At 38.0% G+C, this 24,654-nt stretch overlaps 1 protein-coding gene across 16 annotated transcripts in view; it reads left to right on the forward strand.

The window, feature by feature from the left end:
• Nucleotides 1–24,654, forward strand: part of LOC117402838 (serine/threonine-protein kinase MARK1) — an 86,466-nt gene that overhangs the window by 18,341 nt on the left and 43,471 nt on the right. For all 16 annotated transcript variants that reach the window (XM_059024486.1, XM_059024488.1, XM_059024494.1 and 13 more), the window contains exons 2-3: nt 5,303–5,506; nt 8,463–8,516. In XM_059024486.1, coding sequence (XP_058880469.1) covers nt 5,303–5,506; nt 8,463–8,516 — 258 coding nt within the window. The remainder of the gene's footprint in view (nt 1–5,302; nt 5,507–8,462; nt 8,517–24,654) is intronic.

Here is a 24,654-nt window from a genome sequence, read left to right on the forward strand (position 1 = left end):
CCCAGTGTTCAGTACATTTACCTTTTTGTAGGGCACTACAAGCACCAGGCTGTGAAACTCCAGTCTAATGAGATATCTGAAGTGGGACTATGAAAGTTCACATTGCTTTTGTACTGTTAAACACAAAGACATTTTAAAGCACAGTGGTTTACAAAGTATTTATTGTTAAAGGCAAAACAAGAGGTAACTGTTGTGTATTATGTCAGTCGTTTCAAGAAGCAGCGAGCTGCGGTTGAAATGGAAATACCCATTAAAAATGTACCATAAATATTGTATAGTTAATATATATATATATATAAACAATACATATTTTGTTGTCATAATAGAAAGACAACCGCTCATAATTCTAATGAAACTTCCTAAAGGCATTTCTTGCTGTCACACGCCACACTTAACTGTACATTTGTACATGTTTCTAAAGAAGCGCTTATTCAGTTTTGATTTTACATGGTTAGGATATTCTGTTTATGGGTAGGATATTGGTGTTGCTTGGTTCTAGATAATTATACATGGAAATGGTTGCTTGGAAATAAGCTTCAGCTATCTTCCCCAATTGACATATATTTTCCTTTTACATGTAAAAAAAATATATTCAATATTAAGTTTATTCTGCTTCCCTTTAGTAGAATGTGTAATAACCAGTATGTAATATTTGCAGTTGATTTATAATCCTAAACAATGCAATGTTTGTTTTTACAGTTGTGTGCAGTCTTATGGCTTTGCTGTATTATTTTCAGCAAGTTCAGTAACAGTCCACTTTGTTTCCAGTACCTGCCATAGTTCCAAAAACAAGTGTTTTGAGATCGTTGATATAACACCTTAAAGAAAAGGGCTGAACAAACTTTTTTTATTTTTTTTTTACTGTTGGCAGCAATCTAAAATATAGCTAATTTGGTACCTGGCTCTGTTTGGGACAATCAGAGAAGCCACATTTCCATTTAGCAGGTTGTGTCCCTTCATCTATTTAAAAGGGAAAAACAGAAAGTGCCTTAAAAACCTTAAATATTATTATTATTATTATTATTGTTATTGTTTTAGGCAGGGATTTCCGCATTGTGTGTTTCACAGATATAGTGAAGTTTGGTACATTATTAACAAGATGCAATGCGTGATGCTGCAGCTGTCACTAAATAAATTCAAAAAAAGACGTTTTTCATAAACTCGTGTCTAGTTTATATAGATTACATTCCACAGTACTATAATCTGTTTGGAATAAATATTTTAGTAACACCGCTGTAGTATGTTAAACTTGCTTTAGGCTTGTTGCGAATGTTGTGTGTTTTTTTTTCTTTCTCCTGACTCTACCAAGGCATAATTACCCCTCGCATTCAATTGTTGTGCTCAAGCTTTTACTTACAACAGCAATGATATTAAAATAATCACGGGGGGAGGTGGAGAAATGGAGCGACACTGTGGGCGGTACAATCATAGTTATTCGAACGATTTTATTTTGTGTGCCCAATTAATCGATTGCTATTTTGAGGCTTAACTGACAGCCCTATATCTATCTAGATAGATAGATAGATCTAATATACAGATATTTTGGGTGCATTCGTGGGTGATTAATGGAAGTTTTACGGTATCTGGATTAGGGCGACTGCTGAGGATGTGATGTTGCTGTTAAGCAGTGGCTATGTTGCTGTTACCGTGTGGATTTCTAACGGTAAGGAAAGTGTTCTCAGGGAAATGCTGCTTGTAAGCGGCGGTTGCTCTTAACAGGTGTTGCTACTAACAAGCGTCTACTGTGTGTGTGTGTCTATATATATATATATATATATATATATATATATATATATATATATATATATATATATATATATATATATATATATCTCAATCAATCAATCAATCGGTCTGTCAGTCGTCGCCAGCTATTAGTCTGGTCAACGCAGACCACAGCGGAGTACCCAAGCCATTTGGTCTCGGGCCAGGCACATCCAATTCCGTCCCATTTCTTGTCGGAGCTGGTCTCTCCACAGAGTGGCTGGACGACCGAGCGGTCTTTTGATGTCGAGTGGCAGCCATTCAGTCACGGCCAGTGTCCATCGGCCGTCGGTCCTCCTTGCCAGGTGGCCGGCCCAGCGCTTCTTCGACTTGTCGGCCAACTCGACCGCATCTTTGACCTTGGTCATCTGCCGTATCTGCTCGTTGCTGATCCGGTCCATCCGCCTGACGCCAACCATCCGGCGCTCGATCGCCCGTTCGGTGACGGCCAGTTTCAGCCGGTCGTCCGCAGTCAGCGACCATGTCTCTGCGCCGTAAAGCATCGGCGGCAGCACGGTGCTGTTGAACAATTCAGCGCGCCGGGTCATGTTGTTGCCCATGTTGTTGACCACCTCGGCGATGGAGGTGTAGCTGATCCAGGCGGCCTTCCGTCTGCGCGCTAGCTCGCGGCTGTTCTTGTGCTCCATCGTCAGTTCTTGGCCCAGATAGATGTAGCTGTCGACCTGCTCGATTTGGTTCTGGCCAATGTGGATGGTGTTGTCGGCGACCTGTGCGACAACACCATCCATGATACAGATATGGAGTTTTACAGGGTTAATAAAAAGAATAATGGTTGACCGTCGCCACCGGCCCCCCCGCGACATGTCTCAGGTTTAGGCTTCAGAAAGTTGGTAGCTTTAATTCAGGAATTACAGGTTTTACATTAGAAGAAAGGAATACAAATTGCAAAATGGGCAGCAGTGTGGAGTAGTGGTTAGGGCTCTGGACTCTGGACCGGAGGGTTGTGGGTTCAATCCCCAGTGGGGGACACTGCTGTTGTACCCTTGAGCAAGGTACTTTACCTAGATTGCTCCAGTAAAAACCCAACTGTATAAATGGGTAATTGTATGTAAAATAACGTGATATCTGTATAATGTGAAATAATGTATAATGTGATATCTTGTAACAATTGTAAGTCGCCCTGGATAAGGGCGTCTGCTAAGAAATAAATAATAATAATAAAATGGTAACTAAGGCTGTGATTTTACATGTAACCTTCTGTATTTGAAACTGTCAAACATTTTCAGTGAAAAAGTAGACTATTGTCAACTTTCAATAGTTTTATTAAACTATTAAATATAAATATACAATAAAATAGTCACTGTAGGTACTGTACAGTATGTGCTCCTATTGTAGTATGTGCTTTCTATTGTAGAAAGACCCATTGGATTGAAAACCCAAAAAGAGCAGTAGGCTTGTTCAGATTTAATTGTTGTTGAGCAAATCAAGTATCGCGCATAAGCATGATTACTAGATTTCATTGTTTGTCCAGAGCTTTTATGACTTTTTTTTTTTTTAATTGCGAACAACAGAATCATTTTCTGAAGTAACTTAAAAACAAAACACTTGCCACAACTTCTGTCCTGACAGTTTTAATATTGAGTGTTTTAGGTACAGCAGCTGTTACTAAAGTAGACTTGCTTGTTGGACTTCAGGCTCTTGTACTACTGTAACAAAACATTGATTGGACTGTCCATCCACCTCTCCGCTCTGTCAGTTTTGATAAAGGGTAGACCTCCATAAACTTGTGTCTTACTGTATATGATGGTGGCTTAATCCAAACTACTGATGCTTCATTTAAAAAATAATAGCTTTTATTGATCACCACTCTTCCCGTTAGCATGTGAAAGCCATGAATATTTTCCAATTGGAATGGAAATGCTCTTTTTAATTTAAAAACACATTATATTTCTTTCTCCATTCTCTGTCCCAAATCCTATTATTTTTGTGCAATACAGTGCGAACATATAAACATAGGGTAGCCGTACTGTGCTATCATAATAGTAGAAGCCAGCAGCCAACAGTGCATGCCAGAATATACAGCTCACTATGTTTCAGTCTTCTAAGTCTTATAGTAAATCTCCCCAATTGGATACTATTAGGATCAAATATTCCACATTTGTGCATGTTGTAGTATTCATCGAGGCATTGTATCTCCTAGATAGAGCTGAACCACATGCCATGTCTATTCTTAATCCCTCGTGGAGGGTTTTGACATTCGCTTATTTTTTCAGAAAACGAAATGCAGGTTGTTTTGATATTGATGGGTCCTGACCATGGGTTGCACAAAAATATGTCTATTAACTTGTCTGATCGAACTTCTTCTTGCTGGTTCTTACCAACATCAATTAAATAAATAGTCTGTGCCCTTCCCTTTCCCTTTAACTAAACAGATCTGACAACTCTTTCACCTGTCTCTTTGCATTGCTCGACCCAAACACTGCACCTTATTTATCACCCGGGTGAAGATTGTTTTTTCTGGACTGCTAGTTTTTCAATCAGAGCGAGAGAACAGTCCCAGTAAAGAGCTGGCAACAGGGATGACTTCGGCCATTATCTCTAACGGCTTTATTAGCTGCTGATCCACAGAATAAATATTTTGTTTAAATGCAGGGTAACTGTCCCCTGCTCACAAGGCTGGCAGCCAAGCTTGCTGCTCAGGACTGGGTGTGGGGTGGGGTGGAGGGGGCAATGTCTAATGTAAACCATTACATATGTTGTTTCAAACAACCCTTATACTTCTGTTACACTAATGTAAAACCTAATAGTTTAGATTATGTTGGATAAAGGCAGATTAGATCCCTACCTAGTATTTAGTGTAAATGTATTCTGATAACTGTAAGGGGGATGGCGACTTGATTTAGAAGATTCACCAGCAGTTTTGAAGGAAGGATCCAAAGCTAGGAATGATTATCTGTTGCCGCCCTTGGGCAAAGTCTGACAGTACTCTTTGCTTTGACTTGTGACCTAAGTGTTAGTAGGCTTTTAGAAACAGTAAAAATTTAGTTATTGTCTCAATGTACATGTGTGTGGAGTGGGGGAGGAGGAGAATGTGTCAAGAACCACAGACAAGAGGAAAGGTTTGAGAGCCACGGTATTAGACCAATTGTAATGAGCCCTTCATTTGAGTGTGTGCATTTAAGAAAGCATGTTTCAGCATGTACTATATACTGAATTCACCAGCAGGGGCTGAGAGTAGCTGGTGCTTAGTGTAGCAATGAGGTTGGATACAACGTGTCTGTTGTCCATGAAGAGGGTGTTTTCTATGTTTTCAGGGATGGATGGGATACTGTATTAAAGGGCAAGAAACATGTCTGTTGTCTGCATTGAGGGTGCTTTATTATAACAGTGCCAAGAAAAATTCCCAACTGCTGGATATTGAACAGAATACTGAATTTTGCCTGATAAGTGCAAGTGGAATTCTTATTTTTGGGAAACCGCCCTGAAACTAAAGAGGTTACCTTGCTCAACTGTGTGCTGTAGCCTTATTTTGTTTTTATTTATTTATTTATTTATTTATTTATTTATTTATTTTAAGCACACGTCGGTCGACGGGTACCATGAACCTCATGTCCAGCCTTCGAAGTCCAGCAGCCGGCAGAACATTCCCCGCTGCCGGAACTCCATCACCTCCACCACTGAAGAGCAGCCGCACATCGGGAACTACCGGCTGCTCAAAACCATAGGCAAGGGGAACTTCGCCAAAGTCAAACTGGCCCGACACATACTCACTGGAAGAGAGGTGAGTGAAATATAAACTCAGCATGGTGAGTCTGTGGGGTTTCAATTTGAAAGTAGTAATACTTTTGACTTGTTGAGGTGAGTTTCTGAATCGGGTAAAACTTACAAGAAAGTGGAAGTTTTGGCTAGCTCTTCATGTTGTATTTGAAATATTTTCAAATCCTGAACTAATACAAAAAACTTTTTTAACACAACACGGGTTGTAGTAATGTTAAAGGTTATAAGTAATACAAAATATCAACCCATTTTGTTTTCTTGAAGGGGGAAAATTATCAAATAACTTTTGACACTTTGATTATTGTTTTTGAGTTGGTGCTTATTGGTATATTGCATTGGAATTGGTATTACTTTAGGAACAAATTCAGCAAACTTTACACTTGCTTCAAAATGGGTTCTGGAGTCATGGCGGAATTCTTGGATAGCAGTGGCTGTACCTTTCCAGAGTAAATGGCTTGCTGTGAGGATTGCCTTTTTCCTAGTCCAGTGCATGAGCATTTTGGATTGAAATAGATACTAAAAAGATAGCCCTTTGCCCATAGAATCACACCTATACTGTTGAAAAACAAATGCCAGCAGGTGTTTGTGTTGACTCATTCTGTCTGATGATCTCCTTAGCCAGCCTCCTCCTATAGCTACTCATGTGGGGAAGTACAAAGTATTTTTACTTTGCCAGCTGAAGCTGAAATGGTTTATCTTAAATCGACTGTGAAATAATCAGTTTACCCATTTGTACCGTTGCCCTTCTCGGTCACAATGAATTGCTGCATCATGTGTACTGTATATATTTTTTGCCAATTATGATGTGCAGCCTTTAACCTCAGGAGGCCTAGGTTCTTACAAACCTTCGATCAGTACATTTGTTATGAAATAAACTTTGTTTTAGTACCTAAATTAATCACCCTTCATGTGATCGGGCTGTAGCATATAATGATGACGTCTATTACGAGTTGCGCATGCAGCACTACCCTGTGTGAGCTATCCTGCGAGAGCTACGCTGTGGGATCTTTCGTTCTGCAGCAATACCCCGCTCAAAAAAAAAAAAAAAAAACAGAATAATATACGCTAGTCTGCTAGTTGACTAAATTGACTTTATGGTAGTTTGTCTGCAGACATTGGAAGGTGTATTACAATTAATCGTATGAGTACAATAACATAGTTTACTATAAGTGTGTGCCAAACAGCAGTCCCATCACTTCCAAACACAAGTACAAGATTTTGGCAGTATTATAGTACTCATTTTTATGCATGGATACAATCCCTGGAGAAATTAACAGTCTAGCTGGGTTGCTATAATTTCAAACACCTGATCAAGTCTTTTAAACATTCCACCTGAGGCTGTGGCTTTTTATTTCTAACCTTCTACTAAAGGTTAACCCTGGGGATCCTGGTTATTTTAGTGAAGTATTTCATAGAAATCTATGCTGATATAATGTCAAACCCATTATATGTTTTAGAACTGGCATATTTGGTGGAGTAATTATAAATATGTTAAGCCTGATATATATAATCAAAGATACCCTAAACCTTTAACTGAATTCTAACCTTAAAACCATCAAATACATTCTGTAAAATGTCCAATATTATTTGATATGTTCATAGCTTTGTTCCCTTTATATCTGCTTTTCAGCATTATAATAAATACAATAGTTGACTGCACACTCTTAGGGATGTGATCATTTAGTATTGTGCCACCCGCAAGTGTGCCTTATTGTTCATCCTTATGGTGAAATTGCGATAGTTGAGCTGATCCAGTCATTTCGAGGAGGTCAGGTAGGTTGTCAGTAACAACGGTGAGTAATTGCAGCCTGCTTCCAATAACTGTATGCTGATACACATGCTAGACACTAGTCATGTGTTAAGCGTAATAAAAACCTGTTTAATCTCATCTGAACAGAGTTCAGTTTCTGAGAGGGCAAATACTTTTATTAACTAGGATACTGGATTGAGAAGTAATTCTGTACTGAAAGGGAGTGTAATTTTGTCTTATTTGATTAAGAACTAAATTAAAATTGCTGTCAAGAAATTTTTAAAAAGGGAGAAGATTAGCTCACTTCTTAATTACCTTTAACTGCACCTGGAAGCCACCTATACAAACCCAGCTGCAAGATGGATAGCCAGTTAATGGTGTGAAAGATGAAAATCCAATAATACTGCCTGAATATTGGTAATGGATACTTTCCAATGTCTCCCAACACTGCCAGTATACCTGAGTTTTCTTTATTACCTTTACCAAACTTTTTTAGACTTCTAAGGATGACCAAAACCACTGTACAGTAGCCACTTGTTGTCCACCATACAGAATGATGAATCATTTTTTTTATAGTTTATTACATATCAAATACATGTGCAAATACATATTGAACTGTTGCTGTGTATTGTTAAACTGTTGTAATAATTCTAATACTAGTAATATTTGTGTATGTTTTCTGTCTGATGTCGAAGTGCTCCCTATAATTTACTTCTAAATGGTAATCCACCACTTCTGCAGTCTTCATCACAATTTATTTCCCCAGCTCAACATAATTTTTTAATTGTGCTTTCGTATGACTAAATCTCTCTTAGCCAACTCTGAAACAGCAGTGGTTGGAATTTTTATTTAAACTGGAGTGTGCAGCAAAGTGTGTGGATATTTTCTCCAAAGATGTGTTGTGAAATTACTGAAACTTGGTTGAGTTATTGACCAATTTTTATAAATATCAAAAACAAACTTGTTAGAAATAATAATTCAAAAATGATTAAAAACCCAGTACATAATACATTACAGAAAGCTGCAGCATAAAATTGTCAATATTTTACAATAAAATCAGTGTTCTAAAATAAAATGTAAATTGACTGTTTTATAATTTTGTAAAATACTTCTGTTCTACATGTTAGCCTGATCATTGGATTTAATAAGGACATTTAAACAAATAAATGGACTTGCATTATTTTTTTCATAAATCTTCCTTTCCTTCCAGGTTGCTGTGAAAATAATAGACAAAACACAACTGAACCCTACTAGTCTACAAAAGGTAAGGCTTTTATTGTAATCCTTTTGACGAGAAACAAGGGATCGGATCCTGTATATTATTTGAATACTGTATTCAGAAGGCAGTATGTTTCTAATTGTTTTCTTTTGTGATGTCTTTATTTGAATATAAAGCTGTAACCATGCCTCTGTTTAGAAAGGTCGAATCAGTAATTTGGAAGTACGCTGTACTGTAACCTCGCTACTAAGGCTAGTCAAGGGTCCCAGAAAATGTGGCCTTATTAAGGTACAGAATGTATTTTAATGAGGTGGTTTGACCGATTTAATGATTAGTCACACCTGTGGGCTTTGATTAAAAAACAGTTGATCAATATTATCTTGTCTACCTGAATGCGGTATCAAAAAACAGTGTGGAAAAAATGTATCTTAAAAAAAGGATAAACAATGTCTTTGGTACTTTCTAGATATAGTGAAATATTGGGTATACCTTTTGCTGCTGCAAAAGGGCAGCAGCAAGGTATACCCAATATTTCACTATATCTCAGAAAAAAAAGACTGCAACTTGCCACACTTGCTCATCAGTGCTTTCCTTTCACGGCAGTACTAAGTTTATTGCATTATCTTAGTCTCCAAATATTTTAAAACTGTCAAATTACATGCAAGTAAAAATATATCTTTATTAAACATTGCTGGCATTGTGAAACATTTGCAGTAAATAGCATGATATTAACACTTTTTTGTATTACTTGTAATTGCCTTTCATTACAATTTCATATCACTAGCAAATGTATGATGAATCGATCATAGGTCAGATGATTAATCGATCAATAGAAAATGTCAAGATTAAGACCCCTAATTCTAACACATTAGATTTATTTTAGTGTTAACACAAACTGTTTGAATTCACAGTTTGTTAGTTTTCAGTTTAATAGATGGCTTTCTTTTTTTTCTAAAGTATATCAGTTGTGAACATGACTTGCACCATGTTGCACCCATGTGTTCAGAAGATTTTTTTAATGTTTTGTTTTTCTAAGACTGCATGTTGGTCTTATTAGAGGTGTAATTTTAAGAGAGGTGTGATACATTTGGCCCCAATACATCGACTGAAAACATGGCCTTAACTGTGAGGTGGTCTTTTATACTGATGTGGCATTTAAGCAAGATTTTACTGTACATAGCAAGTCCTGCAGCCAGATTCTTTTTGGGTCACATCTCTCTAGCTTCTGCTGCACTCAGCAGGTTGCTGCCAAATGGTCCAACTGCAAATGAAACCTGTGGTAATGAGTTTCTGTGAATTCAGTATAAATCAACAGGGTAGTTACATATTAACCACTGTTCAAAACTCCTCTGGGGGGAACCTTGTCTCGTAACCAAGAGCAGGCATTTAAAAAAGAATGCTTTGATTGAGATTTTGTTTATTTTATTAAACTTTTTGCTGTAGAAACTGGACAAAATATGTGTTTACAGTTTTACTGGGGAAACTGCAGTGTGCAGTTTATTTGGGCGTTATATTGCATCATATTCCAGTGTGAAAGTGGATGTAGTTATTCCATAACTCTTAACTCATCATGCACAAACTTTCTCTCCTATGGGTTTTAAATGTGCGGTTTTGAAAGTAACAAACATGTATTCAATGTAAGACTTTGTAGTGGTACTACACAAGAGTGAAGTTGTCCCTGCCACTTCAGTGTCCACAGCCAGTAACACTTTGAGCCAGAAGAGACTGCTGAGGTAAAATGTAAGTGAAGCAGTTAGACTTCCTGAATGTAAAGCAAGTAAATGGAGAGCGTTCTTTTAACCTAGTGTAGTGCTACAAACGGTTATGAAATTATTTTTTTGGCTACTTTAAAATGGCTCATTGTTCTCTGACTTTCCTCTTTTGAACACAAACACATTACACCCCCACTTAACTAATTTCTCTCTGCAAAACAGCTTCCTTTTTCTCTACCACAGTACAGCACTTTTTTTTGCAAAAGGGCACTGTATACTCAAAACCATCTATTTTATTAGATATGAAAGACAAAGATGGGCAACGCTCACTGCAGAAAATTGAGCAGTTGACTAAAAAAGGACATTATATACAATGTTTTTCTTTGTGCAGTAACTACTGCATTATAAAGGAAACTGACTGGAGATTGGCTGTCTGCAAATTTTGCAGGCATGCAGCATTTTCCAAGGTCCTGGACAATCCATGTAGTGGTCATCGATACATCAAGTTAATATTTCAGCTTGATACACAATCCATTGTTTTTTTTTTTTTCTTTTTTAAATTACGTTTTGTTTATTTGTTTTTGTATGTGTTTTATTTCACTGAAGTCAAATGTACATATTCTGCAATGCAGTGCTGTCTTGACAGTGCTGCATGTCATTTTGCTTGACTTTTTTAATTTAATTTTTGATTATTGTTATATAAAATGCTTCATTGGGAATTGATCGTTTTTGTATTAACTGGCCTGTGTGCACATTGTTTTACTGTTGAAGGGCCAGAAGTGTTTAGAGAATGATTCAGAATACCGTCTGAGTCTTATTACAATGCCGAGTCGTTCGGCATCAGAGAGAAGCCAACAACCCATTCCCAATTGAAATAGCTGATCTTTATCACGGACACATAATGTGCATTGATATGCAGTATTAATTTGCAAGAAATAGTACTAAGTGGACATTTTGCCCTGTTGGAGCTTACATTGATTCTTATTCCAGGACTGCGACTGCTTGAAAGCCAGATGGATATTGATATTCTAACGTGCTGTTCCCCATTTAAAAAAAAAAAAAAAAAAAAATCCTTTATTGCCCTGAACATGTATTTGCTGCTGTTTGTGCTCTCCTACTGAATATGTTGCTTTGTTGGGCTCCCTCTGCACTGTTACTGTAAATATTCAAATAGTTGTTGCACCAAAAAAAACAATTGCTTTTAACTGTTAACTTAAAGTAGCCTGGATCCAATATGCATACTGTCTGATACTTGTTAATAGATTTTTTTTCAAGGCTGCATGGTGTTACTATTAATTTGGCTGAGGGCACTTCACTGGTGGTGATTAATCAGTCTGATATATTTCTATGATGAAGGCAATTTCAGACATCTGTGTTTCCTTGCTGTAGTAGCTGTGAAATTTGCGGTACTCTTATTTCACGACACTGCTGTTCTAGTAAAGCAGGTCTGTTGTTGCACTGGAAGCCAGTCATTGTATTGCTGTTCATCTGTTTGTAGTAGAGTGCTTTAAATATATAGGAGACATTTTGAAAGTGTGAAAGGAAGACGTTGATTACACAGGATATGTTGTATGATTTAAAGCTGCAGTTTTCCACCATCCTGTTAACTTAAATTTCTTGATTTCTTTCCACTACATTCTTTTTAGGTATAACCTTTTTGTACACGGCAAGTCCCATTATCAAATTAACCCTTTGTGATACACTGCTGATGTAGTTGGTGTTGCAAATTCTTGTACAGCAAACCATGATTTTTTTGTTGTTTTTGTCTTAAGTCTTTGTTAATACAAAGCTGTTGTCTTCACACCTACTTTTAACCCTTTTATCACAACAGGTAAATTATTTAGGAACATACACCTATGGCCTCCTCCCAAGTATAGATATTTTCTCATACAGGGATTTGGGTGGCTGAACATGCAGGACCAATGAGAATAGGTTTTGAGTTTTACACTGCAATCTGCTGTTGAGTTTTAATGTAGAGACTCAGGAACAGGAAGCCAGCCAGCAACATTTTTAGAATTGTGCTATGGAAACTGAAGGTGCATCATAATATATTATAGACACATTTGCAGCAGATTCCTAATGCCAATATATACAATTAAGTTATATGTGAGGATACTCTACAAGTTTCTCTACATTGATTTTTTTCTTCTCAAACCATAAGCTTTGTAACTGTACTGTATGCTTAATAGCAGCTGATACAAAATGAATATTATGTTTTGTGGGGCCCTTGTATATCATTCTAAATACTACGTTATAGTGCTGAGACAAATGTCAGAATATTCAGACAAACATCCTTAACATGTATTCGAAGACAAAAATCCATTGTTCATGTCTGCCAGAAATGACATAATTTAAAAACCAAGTAAAACAAAGGGTTTTGCCTTGCATCGATTTACCATGCAACAGAATGCAGATGCAGGTACATAACTCAGAAATGCCTCACACTATTCAACAGTGGACCAACTTGTTTATTTAAGTAAAATGCCATAGTTTTAGTTTGCTTGTTCAGCTACAAAAAGGCATAAGTAAACCCCAGGAATCATATTACTACTTTTTTTGCAAGTATTCCTATGGCCACTGTTTATTGTGTATTACGGTAATAGTTGTGGTTTCTCCTTTTTCTAATCAACAAGCTCTAATCTCAGTACAGTGACTGTTGCATACAGTTTAAGATCATCCAGATTCAGAAACCTCTGAAGCCCTGGCTGAATGTTATAACTCTCAGCCCCTGTTGAGAAAGAGCTGGAGTTTAGTAGCTGAGAGTTGTCTTCAGCCAGTAGTGACCAGCACTCCTTGATCAGCAGTTTACTGTAGCGGGTGACAGAGAAGCAGGAACATTTTCAAAGCTCCTCTCCTCCCCTGGAGTGGCCTAGAAAACACTTGCCACCTGCCCCCGATGTGGACGGTCACACTTCAAAGTGCACAGTTCAACATCGGTGTCACTATAGACTGTTCAGGAATGATCATTAAAGACATCTGGAAAGATTGAAGCGTTTATCAAGCGACATGGAAGTCCTTTACTGTCAGTTAATTACCTGTAGTGGTAGGTTGTGCTCAGGGTAACAGATATCCCTTTTTTGAAAAAAAAAAAGGGAATTGTAAAATGTAAAAAAAAAAAAAAAGTATCTAGTAAGAGGTTACTTTTTTAATGCAACTTTGTTCATCCAAAATTTTTTGATATTTATCCTTTTTGAACACATTCACACAAAATGGCTTAACATGACAGTGCTCTGAAATCATTGCGTACCTGTACATTTAATTTTCCTATAAATTATTCCTTTATGTACGATATAAAGTCAGTGCATGTTGCTGCTGGAGCAAGATCAAAAAAATGTCAGACACCCTCCACATCCCCTCCTGCCAAAAAGGTGCTAGAGTTGAAGAGTCCACACAAGCAAAAGCACCCATGTGGTTAAAGATTCTTGATTTGTACCTGCAGAAACTGAACTCAACTTTCTTGCTCTTCGCTTCAGTGGTTTCTATCTGACAAGATGATTTATAACAACAGCTCAGCCCATCAACTTTATGCAGGAATGGGAGTTTCAGGGGTCTGTTACTGTCCGTCCTGTACAATATTAAAGCTTCTAAAATAATTCAACTAGTCAAGTTATATGCAGTATGAAATTGTTTTGCATTATTTGTAGCATTGTTTTTTGTTTTTTTACATTAAGAAAAAAAAAGTTCAAACTTACAGTACACGGCAGCAGGGCTGCTACTCAGCGAATCAGTTTTGAAAATGCTTTGTAAGTACGCCCCTTTTTGTGTTCGATGTAAACAAAAGAAGAAAAAAAAAATGTGCCGCCTTGAATCCCGAGCAGGAAGACAGGCTTGTATTCCTGGCAAACAGCCTGTAAATAAATTGTGCACATTGAAGAAAACTGACTATATAGTTTGTGCTTCATAATTAACTGGTATATAATGAATATTTAACAATATTCACTAACGTTAAAAAATAAATAAATAAATAAACGATCAGTGATGCTAAATGCAATTTTGGAGTAACGATCAGCTTGACCTATAGCGGGTATGCATGTTGTGGCAAGTAAATCCATTTATTATTATTATTATTATTATTATGATGACGATGATGATGTTTTAGGCAGGGATTTCCACATTGTGTGTTTAAAATAATAACGTTGCGGGGAGAGGAATGGAGCAAAAATGTATGTTGGCGGTACAATCATTGATATTTACTCAAACGATTATTTTGTGTGCCCAATTAGTCGATTGTTATTTTTGAGACTTAACTGACAGCCCTACACAGCAGAAGTCTCGTCCATAAAACCATGCCGCCAGTTTTTCCCACAAGACCAAAATCTTCTCTCTCCGCCCCAGTGCAAATCTCAATTTAATACGAACCCTGTGTTCAATTCACAAAGCTGAAAAGATTTGATCCTAAACTTCATGGGCCTCTCTTTCGTGTACCGTTTGAACCCTATTTGAGTTTTTGCTGGAATCATTCCCTCCTCAATTACCAGCTCCTGCTTAGGCACAGTGATGTTGAAAATGTGTTTTCAGTCTGTTCATCAGCGGCAGAACCTTGTATAGCTTGTTTGATATACTCGTCATCGACCAAATGCAAAAATGTCATATTGCTGTAAACTGATTTCTATTCATTACTAGTACAACTCGTATTGCTTATTCAGCACACAATGCTCAGTTGACAGGCAAATTCCCCAAAAAGTCAGAAGGGGTCCACGTCTTGCTAATAGCTTTATTAGGATGCTTTCTGATAAATTTAATTGGTGTTCCTGTTAGTATTTATTGATAAGCTTTTTGTGTCTGTAGAATTTGTGTGTAGTAAACCCCTCACTCTTCCTCTGAGCTTGAACTGAAATATAAAACTCGACCAGACAACCTGCTTTTTGACTTTTCACTTGTTAGCTCCATTTAAACACCCTTGTTTCGCAGAAGTATCTGTGAATGAGTAAAACAGGTACTTCTTGGAGGTAAAAATTGGAAATGTGCTAATAACAATCTGCAGTATATAGCTTTGAGTATCTGTGCCATTTGTAGTTATTGTCATCTTGCAATGTTGTTTGTATGTCAAGACTAATACATGCACACACTTCTGTTAGTACACAGCCTGTTTAACGCTATACCTCTTTTATGCCATCCATCCATCCATCCATCCATCCATCCATCTGAAATTAGACCATGCATCCCAGTCTATTAATCACATATGCATAACCTCCCTCCATGTCCATGTCTCTGCCCTCATAAACTAGAGTAGATCATCCCCCACATAAAGAAAAATTACACCTCAGGGCATCTTTACCACCTTCACATTCTTACTATGTGGGGCTTTACATGCACAGTTTGTATCCACACCACACAGGAGTCTATTTGCTTTTTTTTCTCTGTTCTCCTGAAACCTTTTCTCATCCTTTTCCTGGCCACTGTGACACCAGTGGGCAACAATTTTGGCTGAGGAACAAAAGCTTGCACCCAGATGTCAAGCAGCTTGCTTGCTCTGGCTGTTTGTCTTGAGTTCAACAGCAGATGATGTTGAACTTCTTTTCATGTTATGCCTGATTTCCACACATCAAACCTGCATTGGATGTATCTGGCAATCTATGTCAAAGCTTTTCTTTCACATAGGCCAAGCCTCATAATTGATTGTTTAAATGTAACTGCTTGACTTCTTTCATGACTTAGGTTTTAGGCATTCCCCTGTGCCTATGAAACTGCACATCTTCACAAATCCCTTGAATCTTTGTGGGTTGCACTCTATTTGAAAGCAAATACTTAACTGATTGCTAGCATGGTTTAGGGGAAATATGCCAAAGATGTTGAAAAGGAAGGTGTTTTTCGTTTTAAGAAGATATACCCCTTTTTTGTCCAATAAAGGGGTACTAATTTTATCTTCCTGTATGAGCTCTGTTATTGGGAGATGATAAAATCCGTGGCGGTTTAAGGGTTAACCTTTTATTGACATAAGTTGTTTTCAGGCAACACACTATTAATCTTCCAAAGCTACAGTTCACCTAATGAGAAGTCAGAAAGCAACAACTTATGGGACATGTTATAGTAAAGTAAAATTAACACCACAATCCAAGGCACAATTCACAATGAAATTTCATTTTTTTTTTTAAAATTAATTTCCCATATAATCATTTTTGAAAACTCTGCTTTTGTAGTTAATTCATCTCAAACAGCCTAAGGTGCACTCATAAATCATTTCAGAAAAATATTCCTGTGGGAATTTTCATATGCACCTGTCTGTGTGTGATAATAATTTCCAGTATATTTCTTGAAAGCCTTTGCTCTATATACTGTGTCTGTTTATTTGCTGAATACAATAATGTAGACTGCTGCTAAATTTTACTAAATATAATTTAGCTGCTTTGCTTAGAACCAACCTATGTTAAGCCCATATAGTGAATTGCACAAACACAAAGGAGGACAATTTATTATTATTTTTTTTAAAAACCGTAAAGCCGTCAAGCAAAACAAACAGATGTAATGCAGTCTTGTTTAGCTTGATTGAGAATCTGTTTACAAGAGGGGTTGTCCTCTAAATGCATTGCAAACACCAGAATCAGACTGGATGCAATAAGACATTCTGATACATGGTCAATGACTCTGGTGACTATAAAAGGATATTGAGAAGGGAGAAGGGCTGATCCATATGAAGACACAGACACACTGTGCAGGAGTATGGGACATCAGTGGGCCTAACTTGTGAGCTGTTCCTTGGGTGTAGTGGGGTACATGAAAAGGATCTGGTATGATTTCTTTTGCCTAATATTTCTTTGTACAAGCTGCTGGTCACAATAATAATTCATAATTTTTTTTGGAAGTACCAGGATGAACCTCAAGGCTGTTTTCTTGGTGGTGGCACCAGTGTGACTTGACAATGTTGGGTCATTTTGCTGAAAAGGAATACCTATTTCAATATATAATATGGTCTGCAGGCTTTTTTTATTAGATTTTTTTTAGTCTGAGGTACTGGGAATATGAGCAGAGGGTAATGAAAGCACTATGAATTCTTTCTCCTCATTATGTTCAATTTGAGGGATTGAAATGTCCTGCTAATGGATGGCTGGTGTGCTCTTTAATACCTCTCGGGATTCATTCTAGAGCCTTCCCTTCTCTGTGTAGTACTACTTTACTTTAGGTTTATATATAGTTTATTTCCTTAATGTGTAGAAATAGATAAAGCAGAGCAACTAGAGATATGCATGTATTTACAATTTGAGGACTGAAAAGGCAACTGATAGGAACTAACAGTTAATAAATATTGCCGCTATTGACACATCATGTAATTAAAGGGGTTTGGGATAGGTCTAAACATGTTTGTTATTCATTTTAGAAATACAAATTAGATATTTCTTTCATTTTCATGCTATGGAATGTTCAATAAAGTTTGATTTTACCTGCAGTAAACTCTTTTGTCAAGAAAGAAATTATGTATAATGCTGTTACCGTAACTTTCAGTCCCATGTGTTGCAATAAATAAAGTTTTAGCCTCAAGCTCTTTGATTTACTTGCTTTGCTAGATACCAAAGGTGTGACAATATATACTCCATGGCTCACACCTTGAGTTGCCCTGCTGTTTAAATAGACCTGTAACATTGTATCTGTAGGGCATGTACTGTGTGTTGTTGCAATATCATCATGTTTTTAGTAATTTCAGATGTGTTGTAAATATTCTAGTTCTAAGCAGGTGTTACTCTAGATAACATGATGATGTTGTAGGAAAACAGGACTGGAATGCCTGCTAGCAACAGTCAATCAAGTTAGCTAAAAAGACAATGCAGATTCTACTATGGCAGGATTATAAATGAGCCTCTTGGTATTAAAGAACACTGTTACGCTATTGGCATGCATAATTAATGCATCCCAAATTAATCCATTAGTAGGAAATCCATGTTGATAAAATGATGTGAGAGAGGCACCAGGGCCAGAAAAAGTAAATTACATTAAATAACAGAAGTTTAATTCTGGTGTTTAGAGAGGAGTTTTCTACCAGTTAGGACCATTATATGAGTGATCACAAAAATACATCAAATGAGATCTAAAGTACAGTAATTCACAATTACTAATGATCCACCTTTGTAGTGTATTGTGCTTCTTGACCATGATGCTGCCACGTACAGTAGTATTTCATTGGCGAACAGGATCTAGAGCAGAGTAAACAAACACCAGCTTTCCAGGTTGGGACAGTTTTTTGTGTAGGAAGGTCTGGAAAAACCCAGCTTTGCTTTTTTTTTTTTTTTTGTAATATTTTATGTTGCACATGACGTTAGGTTTCTTTGTCAGGATACCTTGTCGTCCACACCCAGCTGTATTGTTAGGACTTGTCAGCTGTTCTAAGCGGCAGCTGTCTAAGGGCCACACATCCAAGGGCAGTCTGAGCTGTGGCAGTCAGAGTGAGAACCAGTGGAGCGAGGACCTCTTCCAAATCTCTCCCAATGGCTACTAGAGGCCTCATTCCTACTTTGACACCCAACGTCTGGATCCCCTGGACAAAGCGGGCTCACTCTTCACTCCCGGAATGAACACTGGGAAGCAACTGCTGCACATCCCCTTATTAACTCCTTCTCCCCCTACGCTGCCTGCTACAAATTTCAAAATCAATTTTTTCACTTGTCATTCCCTGACTAACAAATCTCTGCTTCTCAGCGACCTTGTAACTGATACCAATCTTGATCTTCTCTGTCTAGCTGAAACCTGGCACTTTGTAAACGACATGCATTCACTGCATCTAGCCACCCGAAAGGGCTATTCCCTCTTTGACAAACCTCGCCTCACTGGCCGAGGTGGGGGCACTGCTCTTATTGCCAATTCTGTGCTTGCTTCCTCAGTTCTTTCTTTGCCAGCCTTTTCTTCATTTGAGCATCTCACCATCAAGTTTGCTGTTATCTACTGTCCACCTAAGAATAACTCTGCTTTTATTGCCAAGTTTTCAGAATTCCTCTGAAACTCTCTGAATGTGTCTCTTCATCCCCCCTAACTAGTACTCTGCCGTCCTCCGTTGACGATGCAGTGACCCCCTACAACGCCACCCTTACTCATGTCATCGACACTGTTGCACCGCTTACAACCAGAACCATCAAGAAAGAACAAAACTGTCCATGGTACACCCTCGAACTTTGATTGCTTAAGTCTGCTTGCTGCAAGCTTGAGCACAAGTGGAAGTCGTCTAGACTAACGGTTCACAAAGAGCTCTGGACCGACCAGGCGTGTGCTCGTCGGTGCCAGGGTGAAGTACTTCTCTGAAATCATAACTGTGGGACACAGTAAACACAATGTTACAATTATTTTTGTATGGTTGGACGTACATGTCTGAAATTACTCTGGAGAAATGTTAAAATATAGCTTTTTTAAATAATATAATTTTTAACCTTTCACAATGCAGTTTAAAATAATAATAGGAAGATAATTACAAAATATATTTGGATACATGTCTTATCATATGGTTATATTTGTGTATGTGTAAAACCAGTAACTTATTTCTAAATCAGCTATATTTTCAAACATTTAGATAATTGCCTTATGAATGACCCCCCAGGCTCCCCGAGTGGCTCACCTGGTAGAAGCACAGCCGCATGGTGCGCAGGGTGAGTCATACAGTGCAGGTTTGCGTCCTTGCTGAGCGAAGTAGGCCAAGTCTTCGCTGGGGACTCAGAAGGGAGTGTCGCATTGGCTCTGGCGATCCTGTGGGTTTGGGAGGCAAAACCGGCAGGGACCGATTCTCATCATAGCGCTACAGCAAAGCCTGCCGGCCAGGCACCCAGCAAGCTCAAGGGAGGACACCTGCAGGGCTGGCTTTTGTCCTCCAGAGGTCGATAGCCTGTTGACATCCACTCTCATTCCTGGGTGAAAAAGGAAGCTGGCTTGGTCGTGATTGGAGAAGGCCCGCTGAGCCATGTGGGGAATTGCTGCAGTGAGGGGAAAAGCGATTGGGCATTGCAAATTAGGAGCAAATCAGGGGGAAAAATAATCAGACACACTAAGTGTATTTAAAGACACCCCATGTATTATTAGGATGATCTTGAAATTTAGACTGTGAGGTTGCCTGATTTGTGGAACTGTCTATGTGTGTAGCTGAATATATTTTATTAGAGTATCGTTACTCAGAAGTACACATCATCTTTGGGGTTCATCGTCTATCTATGAGTTATTTAAAGCCACAAAGCCTGCAGTGTGTGCTGGTTTTTGGACACGCTTTGTCTCTTTGATGTTTGCTCCCTCTGCAGAGAGAGGATTATATAGCACCGGTATTATCTTTTTACAAGCAGCGACACAGAGCCAAAGCACTGAGTGTGCAGGGCCGTTAGACAGGGGTTACGTTTTGTGAACTCTGCATCTGTTGCAGTATGAGCTGGTATCTTGATGCCTGACTCTAGTATTTATAGGTGATTCTCGGACTTTAGGACATTGTGCGTAGAAACAGAAAATTACAGAAGTATGTGGTGGTCACTGCTGTAGTGCTGGATTAAATCACATTGAGCAGGAGCACCTAGAGAAATGAGACATCCAGGTAGGAATCCAGGATATGATGTCTGCTACTCTTCTTGTCAGCTCAGCTTTGGTCCTTCATATCTGTACCCTCCAGTCAAATCCAAGCTGTTACAATATGAGGGCCTCTGCCTTTATCTAATTAAAGGCTTGGTTGGTCGAGCTGGTGCAGATGATCTGTATCATTGGTTAAAAGATTTCACTACTGTAGCACTTCGTTTTGTAGGTGAACTTGACATGCACAGGGTTCCAAATCTGGCATTTTATAGATAGGGGCTCAAGTATTCGATACAGTATATCTGAAGGGCTGGATAGGTCAGAGCTGTGTACAGCTGGTAGTTAATTCAGTATAGAAAAAAAGCATGACTGCTCTTCAAGTAAAGGACAAGGTGAGCAAACCAAGATCTCCAGGTTTTGTACAGTCTAAAGTGATGCTTAATTTATCGTGGTGTTTGCAAAGTAGTAAAATAGATGTATCATTTGCAGTAAACTGTACACAGGCCATGATAACGAATATGTTTACTGTAATGGGCAATCGTGCAGTTGGGGTGGCTAAACCTATAGAAGGCAGACTGGAATAGTTATTTGTTTTAGTCTTTTGGAGGCAGCAATGCTTAATCTGTGGACTGGTAGCTACTTTGTGTGACCATCTTAGTGTACCTTTCATATGCAGCTGTCAGCTTGTTCTGTCTAACATGAAATACTTATTGGTTATACTTTTAAGACTTCTGTTGTGTAGCAGTTTAAACTATTCTATCTTTTGGTGTGACATAGACACACAGTTTTTGCATGCAACTAGGACTTGCAACTAGTAAAACCTGCAATGGCTCAAACTGCTACACACTGGGAGTGAAATACAGTATTCCCAGTGAGCTGCATTGTTTATGCATTAGATACTGTAGTGCTGTTGTCATGTGTCCTTTTTTCTCCTGATGCAGGGTGCACTGTCATTCTTTTCTTAGCATACCTGGGTTTCATTTCAACCTTCATTTGTCTGGACCTCAGCTTGGAGATTGAGACTATTCCCGCGACACTCTGATGTGATTCTGGTGTATTTTTACACTACATACTATTATTTGTCTGATTGCCTGTGTGCCACAAATGTGGGGGAAAGGTTTGGACAGTGGCACCCATGTCCATTGTACCAGTAATAACTGCTCTACTACCACAGTTAATTATATAACACAGTATGTGTAAAATGATCATATGTGGACAGTTGGGGAAGGCTCTGGGAAAAATATTGTTCTTATAGCATTCAGCCTTTAGGTTTGACATTACACCACAGGTGAGCTGTGAAACCTATCTGCTCCAATATCAATATTACTTTGCCTTGTGCACCTAACCCTTCCCCTCTTTGAAACAGCAGCCACAGAAAGAGACTCTGAATGAATGACATTTTGCATTTATGCTGCAGATTATAAGCCTGTTGGCTTTTGTTGGTTGCTTCAGCAGAGAATTCCAAGCTGCTGTAGGTAGGTTGTCAGTTTAAGGTTGTTGAGTAGTACTCTGGTAATCCATGTCATGATCCGTTGACCCCAATTGGTAAAGTTGCACCAACAGAATGCGGATACACTGCTGTTTGGGGAATTTATATTATTACTTGGTTAAAAAATAGAAAGCAGAGAGGACTTGTAAGAGGGGAAACCACTGCAGTAGTTGAGGCCATATATTCATATTTGCAGATGACACAAAGCAGCCACCCAGTAATCCCAGGATTAAAAGAAATCAGGTATGAAGATAGCTTAGAACAAAGAAGAATTAGTGGAACACGATTGAAGCTGCAGTAATTAACCGAAACCAGTGCTGCACAGAAACCAGGATCAGAGGATGCATTTAGAAATTTAGTAGACAGACTTGGGGGAGTGAGTGGATGGAATGGGTTACCTAGTCAAGTTGTTGAGGCAGAATCACTCGGATCCTTTAAGACCCAACTTGACAGATTTGAGATCAATAAGGTACCAGAGCTTTAGATGGGCTGAATGGCCTTGTTTGTAATTTTTTCATGTTCTGCTGTCCTGGCTGTATGTGGTGCATGCATGTGGTACAGTATATGATATGTCTTTGTACTGCAATGTCGCAGTTTCAGTACATTTTGCCATATACAGGGCAAATGTCTGAAATCCACGGTGATTTACTTTATTACACTGATTTGCGTATTTGCAGCCGGCAAGCTTGAACAAGATTATTGCAACTTTCCAACCAAAACGGATTGGCAGAGGGGACTTTTAGGTGCCCCCAGTGACGAGGTTATAAAGCCGTGCTCTAGCAGTCTCCTGAATACAAGTCGCTTTCTGCAATTTGACGTAGTAAGTAATAATCTCAGAGGAGGTAGGTGATTTATGTTGGCTGCCTGCTAAAAAGATTATGCTATAAACATTTGAGGTTTACACTCTACATAAGTGTTGCTACTGTACATCACCCGCAGTAATAATGTTAATTCATCCTTATGGAATAAACAGTTTTTTGAAAACTAAAAGGAACATTCCATGCCTAGCATATGATGCGAATCCCACAGTTTCCACAAGTTTGAAATACTTTATAGTGTGTTTTGAATTATTGTTCTGGAACATCATTGTACCACATTAATAATAATAATAATAATAATAATAATAATAATAATAATAATAATAATAATAATAATAAAATGAACTACAAGCAATTTTTTTCATTGTTATACAGTCGACTTGAAAAAACAGTTTATTGTATAATGAATTTCTTTCGTTGTATTCTCAATCAACAATACATAATTTAATTGTTCAGTGTTTCATGTTCATTGTTTATCCAAAAGAAGTATGTAGAAGTTGCACATGTTACATTTGTTGTATGTCTTACTGTGAAATGTGTATACCCTTAGTGCTTAATAATAGATTGTTCCTACGTAAGGCTACGATTTTGTCACTGAGGTCATGGAAATCATGAATTTGAAAATGGATGTAAAAACAGTCAGACAACACATCACTTTTTTTTTTTTTTTGCAGTTTTATTAATCAGAAAATGCTTTCTCACATAAATAACTACAGTACAAAATTTGCTCCTGAATTTTTGGAAAGCAATTGTAAAACTTAATTCTTGTCACTTCAACCTACTTGGAATTTTTGCTGTTTGCTGAACAAGTGGAGCAAACTTCTTATAAAGTCAACTCATTAACCTTTAAAGAAGTCTATAACTTATTTGCAAAAATAGTAACAGACACTATTCACTTAAAACAAAAGTCTGTAGTACTGTTGGTCTTTTTTAGCATTCAATAGCAAGTGCGAAATGTATAGTTTATTTTCATGTGCTAAATGAACATGTAAATCATAAAAAAGAAACTGCATTTGACAAAAAAAGCATCGTATTGTATATATCGACTTACTACTTATACGAATAATATTACTTACCAAGTGAGAGACGGTTGGGTGCCTCCTTTTTAGATGTTGCAGCAAAGCTGTGGTGATATTTCATCTTTCCTTTGCATATGCACTGAACCTGTGAATTGTTAGTTAGGTTGGCCAAAGAAATCCCACACAGCGCTTGTGTGTCTGGCGATTCTCGCAAATTTCTTGGCACCGGGCCTCTCACTTCCATCACTTTCCAAACTCCTTTTCTTTCCCCGTTCTTCTGTACTAGTAACAGTATTGCTATGTGCATCCGCCATATTGCTGTGTTCCCACTTGCAACTCTCAACACTGTTTTGTTTCATTAAATTTTTCGCCCAATGAAAGCGCTTTGCTAACGTAACAAAAACATTGTTACGTTCTAGCAGGAGGATAGAGGTTCTAAACAATATTGCGACAATGCTGCTGCTTGTAAAATAACAATAAAGAAGTACCGACACATTAGCAAAATCACATTTCGAATAGGGTTGCGTGGGTATTATTGAAGAAATAAGTCTGACTTGCAATTTGATGCAAACAGGTTTTATTTATCTAACAGAGAGAACAAGGATAGTCACAGGATACCAGAAGACGTATGTGTGTGGTTTTTTTTTTTTTAAACACAAAACAAAAACCTGTCATCTTCAT

Source organism: Acipenser ruthenus, chromosome 5 (assembly GCF_902713425.1).
Source record: "Acipenser ruthenus chromosome 5, fAciRut3.2 maternal haplotype, whole genome shotgun sequence".
NCBI lineage: Eukaryota > Metazoa > Chordata > Actinopteri > Acipenseriformes > Acipenseridae > Acipenser > Acipenser ruthenus.